This window comes from Dasypus novemcinctus, chromosome 21 (assembly GCF_030445035.2).
Source record: "Dasypus novemcinctus isolate mDasNov1 chromosome 21, mDasNov1.1.hap2, whole genome shotgun sequence".
NCBI classification, from domain to species: domain Eukaryota; kingdom Metazoa; phylum Chordata; class Mammalia; order Cingulata; family Dasypodidae; genus Dasypus; species Dasypus novemcinctus.
This window is the reverse complement of record NC_080693.1, coordinates 86,284,523-86,299,992: the sequence shown is the minus strand read 5'-3', so window position 1 is coordinate 86,299,992 and position 15,470 is coordinate 86,284,523. Positions and strand designations below refer to the sequence as shown.

Genomic DNA, 15,470 nt, shown 5'->3' with positions numbered 1-15,470 from the left:
AATCAATTATTCACGAAAAATGGGGAAATGGAAATAGAAGCAATTCAGGAATATGGAGGTCTTGAAATGCCACCAAAACCCACGAGCAGAGGTGAAATGCGAGCAGAGGTGGGAGGGTGGGGAGAAAGCTGGCTTTCCTCCAAAGCCTGCAGAACTGTTTCACTTTTTGCACGGTGTGCGCCTAATACTTTTACTAATCTCTAAAGCATCCATAGGACGCTCAGGGCTCAAAACTCTTACAGGATCTCGTTCTTTAAAAATGAAGAATCTTCTCCGTGGTTTGGAAGACTGCAGGGGAGTCACTGGAGGTGCAGCGAGGCTGGGACATGAAGCAGCCCTGTGAGGGGGGTCCCCGAAAGCCAGGGGGCCGAGGTGGTGCCAGTTCGGCCTCATGGGGTCACTCCCACCTGCCAGGGAGCGTGAGCCTGCGCCAGGGGTTTTGCTCCTGATGGAGGGCTTGGGAGAGGGTCCTAAACAGCAGGGGCCGGTGGCGCTCAAGCCCACAGCCAGCACGCACGCACGCCAGGGTCAGGACGCGCCCAGGCCCTCTGGCCCCGCCTCCACCTCGGCCCCCCGCCCAGGCAGCCCACAGGCCCCGCGCCTGGTGCCCGCCCCTGGCGCCCACCTTGTTCAGGTTCAGGATGTGGAAGAAGCCCCCCGCGCCCTGCCGGGCCACCTGGGCGCCCTCCTCCGCCGTCAGGCAGCTCTCGCACGCCAGGCAGTCACTCAGGAAGACGTTGGCATCAGCCAACTTATGGAATTCTCCTTTCTGCAAAACAGAAACAATTTTTTTGGCCTAGTTCCTCAGCCAAGGCCTTGTGAAACTCGCGTCTTCAGAAGGATAAACAAGCACCTGAGACAACGGGGGCCGGGGGCCGGGGCTGGAGGGACAGCCCCGCCTCCCAGCAGCACCCAGGCGGGCAGAGGACACAGGCCAGGCAGGACGAGGCCAGCGCACAGCAGGAGCCTGGTCAGCTGGCGGGGCTGCAGGGCCTGGCAGCGTCCGCGGAAGCAACCTGCTCCTGTGGCCTGCCGGCCGGAGCTGACCCACCAGCCCGCCCTCACCACTCGCGACTCGGTTTCCTCACTGCGGCTCCTCGTTGCCGTGGGTGGCCTGGCCTGACCTTTGGCCTCTCTCCATCTCTGCTCACCCTGGGTGAGTTCAGCTAGTGCCGCAGCTATGCCGTGGACACCCGCAGCCCTAGCCTCTCACCTAAAGTGGACACTCTCAAAGACCAACTGTGCCCCCCGCCCCATCACCCTTCACCCAAAGGCTGAGACCCCTGGTTCCCTCCTGACTCACATCCCTTCCTGGTCCTGCCCCCGCAGCCTCTCTCTGCCCAGCAGCCGGGCAGACGTTTCTGAAAACCTGCGCCACGCCTCTGCCCACTTGGAGCTGCCAGCAGCGCCCCTCGCCTGTGCCTCCCCACGTGCGCTCACCTCCAGCCACTCCGGCCCCTGCAGGAAGGGCGCCCCTGAGCTACGGGGCTCAGCCTCGCTTCCTGGCAGTGTCCTGTCATGTGGTCCTCTGGAGAGAGGACCCCGAGACCTGCCGAGAGCACTGGCTCTCTCGCTCGCCCCTCTGCTCCCCGCCACTTAGCGTCGTGTGGTGGCCACACTGGCGTCACCTGCCACCTGTCTCTCAGCAGGACGGAGGTCCTGCGAGGTAGGACCTTTTTCTCGTCCCCTCTCATCTCCAGCACGTCCGCCAGGCCCTACGCCCAGAAGGCACTCAGCAAACAGCTGGTGGGTGGACACCTGGACGCCCTGAAGCCCACGGCGGTCATCCGCACAAGCGAAGGAAGCACCCTGGGTGTCTGTGCCTGTGTCTCTACCAAGCCACTGAGTGTGGCCTCGGGCACGCTCGTCCCTCCAGAGCGCGCACGGCCACCTGTTCCTCCCCATGCCTGACCGCACGCAACCCCCCGTCACTCGTGGGTTCAGGTCCACGTGGGGCCCGAGGATGTGCAGTTCTGACGAGCTCCTTGCCCACACCACTGGTGCAAGGCTCTAGAGCACATGGCCTGGCTCAAAGACGGGGCGCAATAATGCCCGCAGAGCTGGCCTGCGTAACCGTCTTCACTCGAGCCTGGGACCACCCGGGGGGGCCCACGACCAGACCGTGCACCACGAGCCCAGCAGCAGCCCTCTCCTGACCTCGCCGCCCACTCGCTCTGCACACCTGGTCCTTCCTTCTCGAAGTTCCCGTGGCGGGGGTCTGGGTCCCTTCCCACCCGTGCCTTCCTCTTTCTCCTCCTGCTCCTCGGCATGGGCATCCTGCCGACGCCTGTGCATGGTCCTCTCATGCCCCCAGCCCTCCGCCTCCGCTGCCCAGGCAGCCCCGGCCAGCCCCCGTGGACACCTGCCAGCTCCAGCTCCCCGGCGCCTCCCTGTCCTCAGGCCACACCAGCTTCCTGCAGGCTCGCTGTACGCGGGCCTGGCTGCCCGGCCTCACCCCCCGCACCCTTCCCTCTGCCCTGACCCCTCTGCTGGCCTACTCGGGCCTCGCTGGCCTCTGTCCAGGCTCTGGAAGTGGCCTCCCAGCTGGCCTCCCTGGAGTTCCCTGCCCCTGCCAGCTTGAACCTGGGGCCCAGAAACACCTCTCTTCCATCAATCTGGCCATGGGGAGCAGCTGCTGTTCCCCCAGACCATACAGCCCACCCCGCCCTCATGCCCGTGCTGCCCCACGCCCCACCCTGCAAGGCTCCCTCCAGTAAACCCTCCCCGGGCTGCTCTCGTCCTAACAGTGTCCCCCGTTGCTGAGCTGACGAGGCATTGGCTTAAGTCGTTATCTCAGCCTCACCACAACCCTGGGGGAAGGTAACACAACTCCCCAAGCTGCAGATAAGGAAGCGGGTGCTAGGGGCTTGGGCATCTGTCCCAGATGATAGCCAGCGGGGAGGGCTGGGCACTCCCTGCCTCTCTTCCGTCTGGCTGGGGCTCCTTTCTGCCCCTGCTGTTCTGACAGTTCCTACAGGGAGATGCAGGGCTGGTGCTCGGTGGGGCCAGGTCAGCGTGGATGAAGAAGGGGCACTTGAGAACTGCTTAGCCATAAGAGAAAATCTGTTCCTTGCTTCTCCTAAGATGCCAACTCTCAGTGTACATTTGGGATCAGTACTTTCTTAGGGAACAAGTGACCTCAACCTCTCCCCGTGGTATCCTTCTCACCATAAAATAAGCACAAAGATAGGGCCTACAGGAAACACTCGCGCTGAGCACGGGATGACCACGTGTAACGCGCTTACTTTGGTGCACAGCAGAGCACATACCCAGTAAACACAAACCCTCACTGCTAGCTCAGGAGTGACAAGCACACCAAATGAATTAGAGAAGAAACTATAGAAAAGTAACTTGTTTAAATAATAGTGGAATCTGAATTATTCTAGAAATCACCCATCTAAACTCTCATTTCACAGGCTGGCACTTCCCATTAAAAAAATAAGCAAATTCAAGGCTTAAATACTATAATACCCCCTCATAATAAATTATTATGAATGGCATGTTTCTTTGTTCCCAATCTAGTTTCTTTTGGCTTGCTCGTTTTGAGGGAGACACTGCCCCATCCTGAGAATTGTGCACTGCTGTCAGCCTACGAGTCTGGCCCAGGCAAGGTGGCATCTTCTGCCCTTCAGTTTTCGCTTCTATCTTCCTAGATCAAAGATGTATGAAATGACAAGAGTCCCCTTGGCACTCCAGGCTGGCATAAAGTTGTAAAATATACTCGCCTCTCCATTCTCATGGGCTGAGCTCGGGGTATCCACTGACGTATTTTCTTCATCATCGGCTTTTGTTTTTTTACTACATTCCTTAAAAAGGCAAGGGAACACATTAAGGAAGTTTTCATCTCTCTCTATTTACTGAAACTATGCTGAAAAAATATAAAAACGAAACAAAAACTATGTTGATACCCTTTAACCCATCAACCTCGTGTTTAGAAATCTTTCACGGAAATAAAAGCACCTCTACCTAAGCATATATATACATTTTCAATATTTGCAGGTAATTAAAAACTAGAAGCAAAGTGGCTTTCCGTCAACAGGGGAATCAACACCTGAATACCTGGGAACAGGTAGTACAAAGAGTGAATGAGATCTATTTGTAACACTGCAAAAAGATGCCTCCCATATAACTGAAAAAAGAACAATGCACAGAAAAAATTGCTTGCTATAATTCGGCTTTTTTAAAAAACCAAAAGTCCCTGTGCATATCTCGTTACTGATGCCATCGCAGCTTAAAGACGAGCGTGGAAGGCTGACTCAAGCCCTTAATGCCGGTTACCATGGCTACCAAGGAGGGAGGCACAGGAAGTCTGCTGGGGTTTACCTCCTACAACTCCGTATTGTTTTACCGCAAGCAGGTGAGTTTTTTTTTTTAAGGAGGCATCCGGATTGGACTTGTACATGGGAAGCAGGCGCTGAACCCCCGAGCTACGCGTGAGCTACATGCGCTCCCCAGACTTGTTTTATCTTCGGTTTCAGGAGGTACGGGGGATTGACCCGGGACCTCCTACACGGGACGCAGGCGCTCAACCGCTGGAGCTACACTGCCCTCCCCAAGCAGGTAGGTTTTTAGAGAGTACTGGTCACTTTTCATTGCTATATGAAATGCTCACATCAAGAACGGCGCTTGCTGTGACTGTCCTGAACGGTAACTCGAAAGTATCTGGGGGCACAGGAAAGGCCAGACACGCTTTCTTCCAAAACTTCATAAATATTAACCACCAACTGCCTGACGACGAACTACTCTGGCCCCGAGCAGCGCAGCACGCCTCGGCGAGGCAGTTAGCACGCGGCTGCTCACGCCCCGAGCCCCGGCCGGCCGCAGCCTCCTCCAGCGCAGCTAAACCCGAGCCGCCTTCCCGCGGCGCTGGAACTAGAGCGCCCGGCGCCGGCGGCGGCAGGGCCGGGCTCGCCCAGGGGCGCTGCAGGGCCGTGCGACCTCCGGGGGCGGCGCGGCGGAAGCGGGCGAGCGGCCCGCGCCCACAGCGCCCAGCCGGCCGCGCCCGAGCGCCGGGGCCGCTCCCCAGGCCCCCGCCAGACGGCGCAGGCCGGAAGGGGGAGCCGCCGCCCCCGGGACCGCGACCCGCGGGCGCTCACCTTGCGTGTGCAGTGCTCGCACTTCATCTGGAGCGCGGCGGGCGGCGCGGGGCGCGCGGCTGAGGGGAGCGCGCAGACGGGGGCTGAGGGCTGAGGGGAGCGCGCAGACGCGGGTCAGCCGCCCGCCCTTTGTTGGCGTCGACCTCGGCGCGGTCCCGCCCACCGGCCCCGTCGGGGCCAATGAGAGCGCGGGGCGGAGGCGGGGCAGCCCGCTGAGCCAATCGGAGCGCGCGGGGCGGACGCCGCGACGGCTGGGGCGCAGGTGCACACGCGGGTGGCCGCGTTTGGCCACCGAGCCGCGCTCACGGCAGGAGGCGCCGGGTGCGCCCGTTAGCTCGGCGCAGAGACGCCGTCTACCTCCGACCCTTCACCGCCGGCGAATGCGTGCGACCCTGACCGCGAGGAGCGGAGGCGGGGCTGCGGCCCCCAGCCCGCCGCCATGACCGCCCCGAGGCGCGTCACGTAGGCGCCGCGCGGCCCGTCAGCGCCGCTCGGCGGCCCGCGTGGCGGCAGTGCGCAGGCGCGGCTGGCCCGGGCACCGCGTGGACGGCGAGCGGAAGCACGAGGGAAATTTTAAATGGAGGTCGCTTGACGTTTACCTCCATTCAATACAGACAGTTTTACACAGTATGATGATTTGATCCCTACCGTTTCACAAAGCAAAGGATATCGTTACTGTAAGAAATGTATTTCAGTTAAAAATCATCGCAGGGCTATAATGGAAATGGTGAAATCTTATTAATTATTAACAATATAAAATCAGTATGCTTTTTTCAGCAACATCGGAAATTAGAGACAAGAAGAGAACATGAAGAGTTCAGGGGAAAATAAGAAAATCAACAGTTTTCAGGAATCCCATTAGACCCTTCTTTTTCCTTTCCCACAAAACCAAAGCAGTAGACATCCTCGTCTCTGGAGGTGGCAGAGGCCCAATATTCAAGACTGTTCCAGGTCTCAGTAACCCCATTAGGGTCTTTTTCTTTTTCCCCATTAAAAACATATTATTTATACAGTTTTTGTTTCATGCACTTTTTTTTTTTTTTTCATTAATTCATCAAATTCAGGTTTTACCAGGTTTACAGATTAACTCTCTGGATTACTCAAAGCATGTCAGTGCCTCTCAAGAAATAGCTCCCTTCAATTTTCAGTGTGAATAAAGTAAGTTTAGTCTGTCACTTGTATATATTTTGCTAGTGTTTTTAAAATATAACCATGGGGGAAGTGGATTTGGCTCAACTGATAGAGCATCCACCTACCACATGGGAGGTCCAGGGTTCAAACCCCGGGCCTCCTGACCGTGTAGGGAGCGGTCCCATGTGCAGTGCTGCTGTGCACAAGGAGTGCCCTGCCACGCAGAGGTGTCCCCCGCGTAGGGGAGTCCCACGTGCAAAGAGTGTGCCATGTAAGGAGAGCCGCCCCGTGGGAAAAAAGTTCAGCCTGCCCAGGTGTGGCACCGCACACACGGAGAGCTGATGCAGCAAGATGATGCAACAAAAAGAGAGACAGATTCCCGGTGCTGCTGACAAGAATCCAAGTGGACACAGAAGAACACACACAACGAATGGACACAGAAAGCAGACAAAGCAGGGGGAAGGGAGAGAAATAAAAATATATAAATCTTAAAAAAAAAGTACTCTAAAAATATATATATAACCATGGGAGCGGGTGTAACTCAGTGGTTGAGCACCTACTTCCCATGTATGAGATCCTGGGTTCAAATTCCCATATCTCCTAAAAAACAACAAACAAACATAACCATAACACCACTATTAAGCTTGAAAGAAAAGGAACAAATTACTATTACTTAGTTTCATCAAATATTCAATGTGTCAAATTTCCCCAGTCTTTTTTTTTTTTTTTTTTGTACCATTAAGTCTTTATTCATTTTATAATCCCAGGGAAAAGAGGGAAAGGGGAAAGGATCAACAAAATGATAGCAGAAGGGAGAGGAAGTACCCAGTACAAAATCCAACCATCAGATAAACATACACAGTGATGGGGTCACCAAAGCCGAAGAAACTCAATCTCCTGCAGCTCAAGAATGAAGAGAAGAGATTAGGGAGAAAACAGACAGATACACACTTTCCTACCCTCTTTCCCTCCCCATAAATTCAAGATTCCACACAAAGTCTTTGGTTTCTTACAGTAAAGATGGAGTAATATTCTTCCACCTCCTATTAAACAATCTTGTGGCCACTTTGACATTAATTTCTTGCACCTGAATAAAAGTTCCTGAGTGATTTGGATATTCATTCATCTTCCCTCTCTTGATTCTCACCTGGTACTTTCTACATGGAAAGCCCCCGCTATTGTTTCTCTCTATCCTAGCATTGATGATTAAGTAGATTTGGCCAGTCCAAATACAGCCGTGTTAGTCTTTTGGCATGAATCAAACCAAGTAATGGACTTTACTCAGAAGGCTGGGAACGAGGGATGGACTGTTCCTAGACTTTTCATGTTTTTTGTATAAATCATTGGAGAGTTGTGGAAATACCCCCAAATGAAGTGTGTGGGGGTTAAGGAAGTGGAGGCTGGTGAGGGCTGACGACGTTTTTAGGACAGAACTAGCCACCACAGGAAACAGGGGAAGGGGAGCCCAGGAGAAAGGATGGCTCAAAACACCCACTTCAAGAGGGTCCCCAAGCACGTATTTTAGTTCCTTTTGCCTAATGCAGAATGTTCTGTTAAAGACGCTCTGGCTATTTTTCTTTCAAACAGAAAAGAAGTTTGTAAACAATAAAAACCCCAAAAGAACACAGAGAAAGACCAACACATTATATTTACACAAACTAGGCCACTTAGCAATCACTAAATTAGCAACTTGTTAATTTCTTTTTTTTAGTTTTTAAACAAATCAATTTTATTGATATATATTAATAAATCATACAATCATCCCAAAGTGTACAATCGATGGTATTTGGTATAATACATAGTTGTAAATTCATCACTTCAATCATTATTAGAGTATTTTCAATCTTTCAATATTAATAGTAATAAACAAAAAAGTAGATTAAAAAAATTCAGCACCTCTCAATCTATGCTTTCCCTACTGTACATAGCTGCTATTTCTGGCTATTCTTGCACATTAATTTTTTAAAGTAGTTTTATTGAGATATAGTCACATAACATACAATCTATCCAAAGTGTATATCAATGGCTTTTAGTATAGTCAAAATGATGTGCATGCATCACCACAAAAGATTTTAGAGTAATTTAATTACTCCAAAAGGAAAAACTCCACACCCCTTAGCAGGCACTTCTCAATTCCTCTATCCTTCCTCATCCTTACATAACCACTAATCGAATTCCATCTTTATACGCTGACTTATATTCACATTTCATAGAGATGGAATCATACAACGTGAAGTTCTCCAAAGCCCAGACAAATACAATAACTAGAGGCAGGCAGCATTTGGGGAAACAAGAACCCATGATCAGACACACATCACCCACTGCGTTCTATTGCATTTGCCCTTTTCAGACCAGTGAGGTAGGTTCGCAGTGATCCTACAGCTCAATTCTGAGCCTCTGGGAGCAGGGCAGGCCGTGGATCTCTTCTTCCTTGCAAAAGGAGGAGGGCTTTGCCTGGGAGCTGGGCTGCTGCAGTGGACGGGAGGCCACCATCTGGCTGGTGCTCTGGCAGAAGTGGCCCCCTCAGGCTGGGGTGGCAGCTCGTGTTCCTCAGCATGGTGCTCTAGACCTCCACAGCTGTAGCTCTCTCCTTTTGATCTGGCTTCTGCCTGTTCTTCCCCGTTGGTGGCCTCTCGCTCCCAACACAGCACACCCCAGCAGGTCGGGTGACAGATGGTTCCAGGCCCCGGGCAGACTTCCGGGAGGCAAGCTCCCCTGCCTCGCCCTCCATGTGCAGCTTACTCTGATGCACGGAGACGACCCCTGAGCAGAGGGTCATGGCAGGAAGCCGACCCTCGAGCACACGCCAGGCCCTTGAAGATGCCGGCACTGCAGCAGCTGCAGCTCAGCTGCCTCCGGGGCTGGCTGCACGCAGAGCCCGCGGACGCCGCGACTCCAGGTCAGGCAGTTGTTGGTCCCAGAAAAGTCTCATTTTTTTTTGTTTGTTTAAATCAGGACCTAAATAAGGTCCACCATGCTTTATTAGTCTATATTGCAATTGGTTTATATTTTTCCTGTTAAAAAATTCTTTTGAAATAACGAGGCTCATAAACTTGAAAAATTGGAGTTCCCATTTTTGCTTGTTTTATTTTCTAACCGAAGGTTCCAGTTCTATCGTTATCTTGGCATATCACTAAAAAGAAATAACATCTTTTGCCTGTAGGGTTTCCCACATCCGTGGATTGCACCTTTATGGGGCACTTTATTTTTATTTTTAATTTTTTTAGTTAGGCCAGTAAGAAGAATTTATTGGGAAATGGGGGAAAAGAACAGAGTTTGCTGAGAAATGGGACAGAAGGATGGAAATACACACTGAGTTTTGGTGCGGGCTCCTCTAGGCAGAGAGAGCCTATGGGCCCCTTTAATATGTCCCTTTGTACTCCAAATCTGTAAGGAGCAGTTAAATCACTCTAGAAGTTTGATCAGATTCAGGTTCAAGGTTTTTTTGTTTTGGCAAGACAGTATCTCATGTATTTTGTTTTCGCAAGACACTATCAAATGGTGTGTAATTCCATCAGAAGGGTTTATTATCTAAATGTTTCCTGATGTTAATTAGAAGTCATTGATGAAATTGTCTAGATTCAGTAATTCATGAAGGTGATGTTTAAATTCTACCGTTTCTTCTCTATTAACGGGAATAATTCTATAATGAGAAAATCCTTTCACCCACTATTTAGTTACTCTATTGTAGCGTTCATAAAGGAAAGACAAGATACAGGCTTGATTCCCTTTATTAGCCAGTCTAAAAATCCGAGTCTTTTCTTTGTATCCTCCATAAGTGAACAAAGAATTAAAAAGTATACCATTATGAATTCATGGACTTAAACACCTACTGATTTGCAATTCACTGATGCTCAAATAATTTTTAAAAAAATATTAGTGGAAATCTCTTAGTTAGGCTCCTGTATTCTTTTGACAAGAACTTAATAGTCTGATATCTTCTTTGCTTTCTAATACATTTCCTTATAAATTTCTTGTTCCACCTGGAATTAGTATTTCCTCCAAGGATCCTGGTTCCTTTCATATGAATTGGTATTGAAAAAACAGAAAATGGGTACTAGAGTTGCTCGCTGCTATTGTGTTGCTCATTGTTTCCAGCAGGAGCACTAGCAAACATCATTTTTAAAAAAGGACATAGTACATTTTAAGTTCACACTGGTACTTGTTAACTCCAACTCAATTCAGGAGTAAGGGAATCTCATTTGGTCTCATCAGTCTTGTATGGTGACCCATTCCTATTTCTCCCTGGCACCTACGTATTTACACATCTGCTCTCTCATAGCGCACATTCAACCGTCTCAGACTAAATGCTAACTCACCTCTCCATGCCCAAATGTGAGTGTATATTTGCACCCCTTATACCCCCTTCTTAAACTATGTTATCCTGTACCCACTTCTCTCTACCTTGTTGATTTCACTCAAACAGATATGCTGGAGAGCACTCTGTATATACAGAGGTACTCCTCATTCCTTTTCATAGCTGCATTGCACCCCATTGTGTGGATGTATGTATGGCAGGGTCCAATCAGGAGAGAGAACCTACCTAGGAATTTGAACAGGGAGAGTTTAATCTAAAGATTTATTAACTATAACTGTATTCACCAGTAGGAAGTAAAGAGAAATGTAAAGAATGTAGGAATAGCAGAGATAAGGAGTAGCCACCTCTTCGCCCCAACCCCTGCCACCAGGGCAGAGATGGGTCCCTCAGTGAAGAGCTCCACCCCTGTAAGGCTGTGACCCAGACTTGGTTGCAGAGGGCTCAGCTGTGGCTCACAGGATGGCAGGGAAATCAGTGTGGTACCACACTGGCAGAACTTGCTGGAAATCTGCCCTGCAGCATGCTGGAGAGAGGTGGCACAGGAAGTATCTCCACCAGAGGACAGCCCAAGGGGTTACTGGGGAAGCTGCTGGACACGGGTGCTGCTGGCTGCTGTGCATTGTAGGAGCCGGGTGCTAAAGATGCCCTGAGCTGCTGGAGCCTGCACAGCAGAGCACACCAGCACCTGGGGAACGTCTGCACAGCGCCCTCTGCTGACAAAGCCTGATAGCACTCCAGAGAGCACACAAAAATGAAGGCCCAGACCCACTTCCTGAGAGCAGGCAATGGGCCAGGTGGAGGAGCTGAGATGCAACACAATGACAATTGGCTCAATACTTGTACTTCATTCAAGTATCCTCCATCGGTGGACAGTGCGTTTAGTTCCAGTCTTTTGCTATTACCAATATTCAGCAGGATTTTTTTTAGGAGGTACCAGAGGGATTAAACCCAAGACCTCGTACACGGGAAGACGCTCAAGCACTGAGCCACATCTGCTCCCCAGTGAAAGTTGGTTTTTCGTTTCTTTTGTCTTTTAAGGATTAGTGGGGTCGAACCTGGGCCCTCGTACATGGAAAGCAGGCACTCAACCCTGAACTACACCTGCCCCCTTCAGCAGGATTTTAAACAAGATCAGATATCATTTGTTCACTCATTTAACATTTGTAGAATGTGTGCGTAGTCTTTATTTAATTTTTAAAGATTTATTTATTTATTTCTCTCCCCTTCCCCCCCTGCTCCGGTTGTCTGTTCTCTGTGTCTATTTGCAGCGTCTTTTTGTCCGCTTCTGTTGTTGTCAGTGGCACGGGAATCTGTGTTTCTTTTTGTTGCGTCATCTTGTTGTGTCAGCTCTCCGTGTGTGCAGCACTATTCCTGGGCAGGCTGCACTTTCTTTCACATTGGGCGGCTCTCCTTACGGGGTGCACTCCTTGCACATGGGGCTCCCTTATGTGGGGGACACTCCTGCGTGGCAGGGCACTCCTTGCACACAGCAGCACTGCGCATGGACCAGCTCCACACGGGTCAAGGAGGCCCGGGGTTTGAACCACAGACCTCCCATGTGGTAGACGGACTCCCTAACCACTGGGCCAAGTCCGCTGCCCCGTAGTCTTTATTTTTAAATAGCTTAGAATCTAGTAGGAAAGGTGAAATTAAGTAAATAACCATAATTCAAAGTAGAGTTTGCTGAAAATTAACAATAGAGATGTCAGTTTGTCCTGCCTAAATACCAACACATAAAGTCACTTCTAGTTGCATTAATCAGGAAGGACTTCAAATAAACTCTCAAGATAGTGTAGTATCTTAGCAGTGGAGGAGGCCTTTTCAAGAAGATGGAACATGAGCTGAAGCATTAGGTCAGGGAGGCTCTAGTGTTCAGGCAGAGCGTGGTTTTGCTGCAGCTTAGAGCAGTGGTTCTCAAAGGGTGGTCCCGGGACTAGAAGCATCTAAATTTTTTCAGGTGCCATTGAAGACATACTGAATTAGAAACTCTGACAACAAGGCCCATCAATTTGTGTTTTAGTAAGCCCTTGAGGTGATTCTGATGGACACTCAAGTTTGAGAACCACATGCACTGGGTATCTGAAGGAAACTAGTAAAGTAGAAAGTTATCTCCAAATTTTCTGAGCACACACCTATTGATAAAAACTTCTAAATTTTTGCATACTGATGTGTCTATATTTATAAAATCATGTGCACCACTGCACTAATATTTATATAAATTATACAACGTATACAAGAAAAGGTATAAAAATAAAAGCAAATGCAAGTCCTAGTATGTTCTTCCAGCACCCCTCGGATCATCTTGACCATCTCACTCTAGAGACAAGTGAACTGGGCAGTGGCTCTGTTCGGATGCTCTCCAATTCCAGGTAGGATCCTACCGACTTTATCTGGTTGGAAATTGAAAAGGATCTGGTGTTTCTGACCCAGGGAGTATGTGATCAACCCTGTTCCTCAGTGATTTAGCAGCAAGAAATGGTGAACATTTTGGTAGAGAGCACAGAGGACACCTAGGAAGCCACTGCAAGGGTTTCGGGGGTGCGGTGAGGGAAGTCTGCTGTCTCCTAATACAGTCCTTCCTGAAGACTGGGGCAAGGCAATAACAGAAAAACTTCTACTTGCGGGGTTTACAAACATGCGAGAATGTTGCATTTTCCCAGCTACACTGAAGGTTTTCGGAGTCAAGGATCGAGGCATTTTCACGTACCTTCCTTCTGCCGTGCACACGAAGAAGGCTATTTAGCTTTAATTTTTTGTCTTAATATTTGTATTGCAATTGCATTGATCTGCAGACCACACTAGAATGGACGTCTTTACAATAGTGAACCTCCAACCCGTGAACAACTATTTTAGTTCTGTGTCTCTCGCTGAAGGTTGGCAATTTTTACTGCAAACTTCTTGCACACCATTTGCTAGATATATTTCTAGCAGGCCATATTTTTCATGCTATTTTAACAGCTTTTTAAAATTTGAGTGTAACTACATACCTTCAAACACGTCAAGATTTCAAAAAACCCGCCACAACGACCAGCCGTTTCGGCGACCCAGGAAAGGGAAGCCGGCGGCCCCGCGGGAGCACGCTTCCGGGCGACCCGACGGCCCGCGTTTTGCTTCCTAACTGTGTCAGCCGCGTGATTTCACTTGCTCGGCGACGCAACCATCAGACTACGGATTATTTTTCATCCTCCCACCTTCGGGTTTCAAATAGGAAACGAATTCACCATGCGTGGAGCCCCGGACTGGCGGGCCCGGAAGTGACGGCGGCCCCGCCCGCGGGCCCGGAAGTGCGCGCCGCCCCGCCCCGCGGGCCCGGAAGTGGGCGCCGTCGGCCCCGCCCCGGCTCGCGGCGCTCCGGGGTGCGTCCGCGGCGCCCTCGCTCGGCTTCTCGGTAGGCGTCCGGGCTCCGGGGCGGGTGGGGAGGCCTTTCCGCGGGCGCCGCGGCTCCTCTCTCTCGCCGAGGCCTTTCGCGACCGGAAGCGGGGGAGCGGCACGGGCGGAGCGTCCGGCCGGGTCCCGCAGCCCCGGCGGCTCGGCCTGCCAGGAGGGCGCTCGGGGAGTCGCCGAGGCGGGAAGGGCCGAGTTCCCTCTGCTGCTGGTCCCCGCCTCACCCTCGTGGCGGCCAGGCGCCAGCCAGGCCCGGGGCTGGGGAGGAGAGCGCGTTCGCGCCCCTGGACCTGGAGGGTCGTAGAGGGCGGGAGCAGCAGGGTCTCCCCGCCGTCCTCGCCCCCAGACCAGCACTGCCTGCTTCGCCGCTCGCTCGCACCGTCCCAGCAGCTCCGTATAGGGCGCGTTTCTCCTGGAGCTTAAGAGACCCATTTGTCCTCGTTATTAATACTTCTTTTAACCAAGGCCTGGCACCCCTTGCTGCTAAGACCAGCCAGGCCGTGGGGCCCGGGGCCCGGGGTGATCCTGCCCCGAGGGGAGGGTCCTCGACCGGGGGTGAGCCAGGCCCCAACGCCCGTGGAGCTTAGAGTCTTGTGGGGAGACAGTTACACTGTCAGGAAATGACAGATGGCGTGGAGCCTTTTCCATAATGGGCGTGGGGGGGGGGGCAGAGCCGCGGCCGGAGGGGCGTGAGCCTTACAGAGATCGAGGTGGGTTTGCATCACTTGAGCCCAGGACGTCGCAAGAGAATCCACTGTTTAATACCCAAAATTTGATTCGGCTTTACAGGGAACTGTCTGAAGAACTCCAGGGCTGTGTCTGGAGCCAGTCTTTTGAGTATGTTGATGGTCTGCTGTTGTGGCCTCCACAGAATGCGCCATCTGTGCAAGTTACTTAGTGGCCTTTGGTGCCTCGTTCGTTCAGCCCAGGTCATGGGACCCTCCGCTGCCTGCGGGGGGTTGTCTTAGCGGGTGGAGGAGAACCAGAACTGAATTTCCAACCCATGCCAGTACAGACTCAAACTAGGAGAGTTTCAAGAGGATGACTTAAAAAAAACCACACACAACAAACCCACAAACTGTTCTTCACTTTCAGTTCCCTCTCAGGGAGGCCAGCACAGCGATTAGACTGGCACTCAGGCAGGGAGCCGCAAGTGGGAGTCTGCAGGGCGCTAGGTGGGGTGAGGTTTCCAGGTAGACTGCAGGTGATGCCAGGTGCTTCCGAGCGGGGGAAGCAGCCATTTCGGTCAGTGCGAGAGAAGGACCCCGTAGAGGAAGCAGGTCCATGAGGGCCCGACTGGACGACCACACAGACCTAGGCATGTAGGCTGGCCCTGCACCTGCCAGGGGTGGGGTGGGGCGGGGCGGGGCTGAGGAGGGGCAAGGCTGGTGATTGGGCCGCAGGGAAGGGCTGTGTCCTAAGGGGGTGTGTCCGAGGACGGGGCGCATCCTGAGAGGGCAGAAGGATGAGGGGGCCACAAGGGTGGTGCCTGGTTTGGCAGTGGCGGGAGGCCGCAGCACCTGTCTGTCCTGCAGCCCCAG

At 51.9% G+C, this 15,470-nt stretch overlaps 1 protein-coding gene across 6 annotated transcripts in view; it reads right to left on the bottom strand.

The window, feature by feature from the left end:
- The window catches only part of NARF (nuclear prelamin A recognition factor), a 31,196-nt gene extending 25,576 nt beyond the window's left edge, over window positions 1–5,620 (bottom strand). The window contains exons 1-3 of one of the 6 annotated variants that reach the window (XR_011646978.1): window positions 5,097–5,607; window positions 3,726–3,806; window positions 626–769 (exon numbers count right to left, since the gene is read on the bottom strand). Coding sequence is in view for 3 of the 6 variants with exons in the window: in XM_058284963.1 (XP_058140946.1) it covers window positions 626–769; window positions 3,726–3,806; window positions 4,613–4,708 (321 nt within the window). In the remaining 3 variants the exon portion in view is untranslated. Of the gene's footprint in view, window positions 1–625; window positions 770–3,725; window positions 3,807–4,612; window positions 4,910–5,096 lie in introns of those variants that run through there. The other 5 variants (XR_011646980.1, XM_004463664.5, XM_058284963.1 and 2 more) reach the window with 5 other exon arrangements.
- Window positions 5,621–15,470: the final 9,850 nt, after the last annotated feature.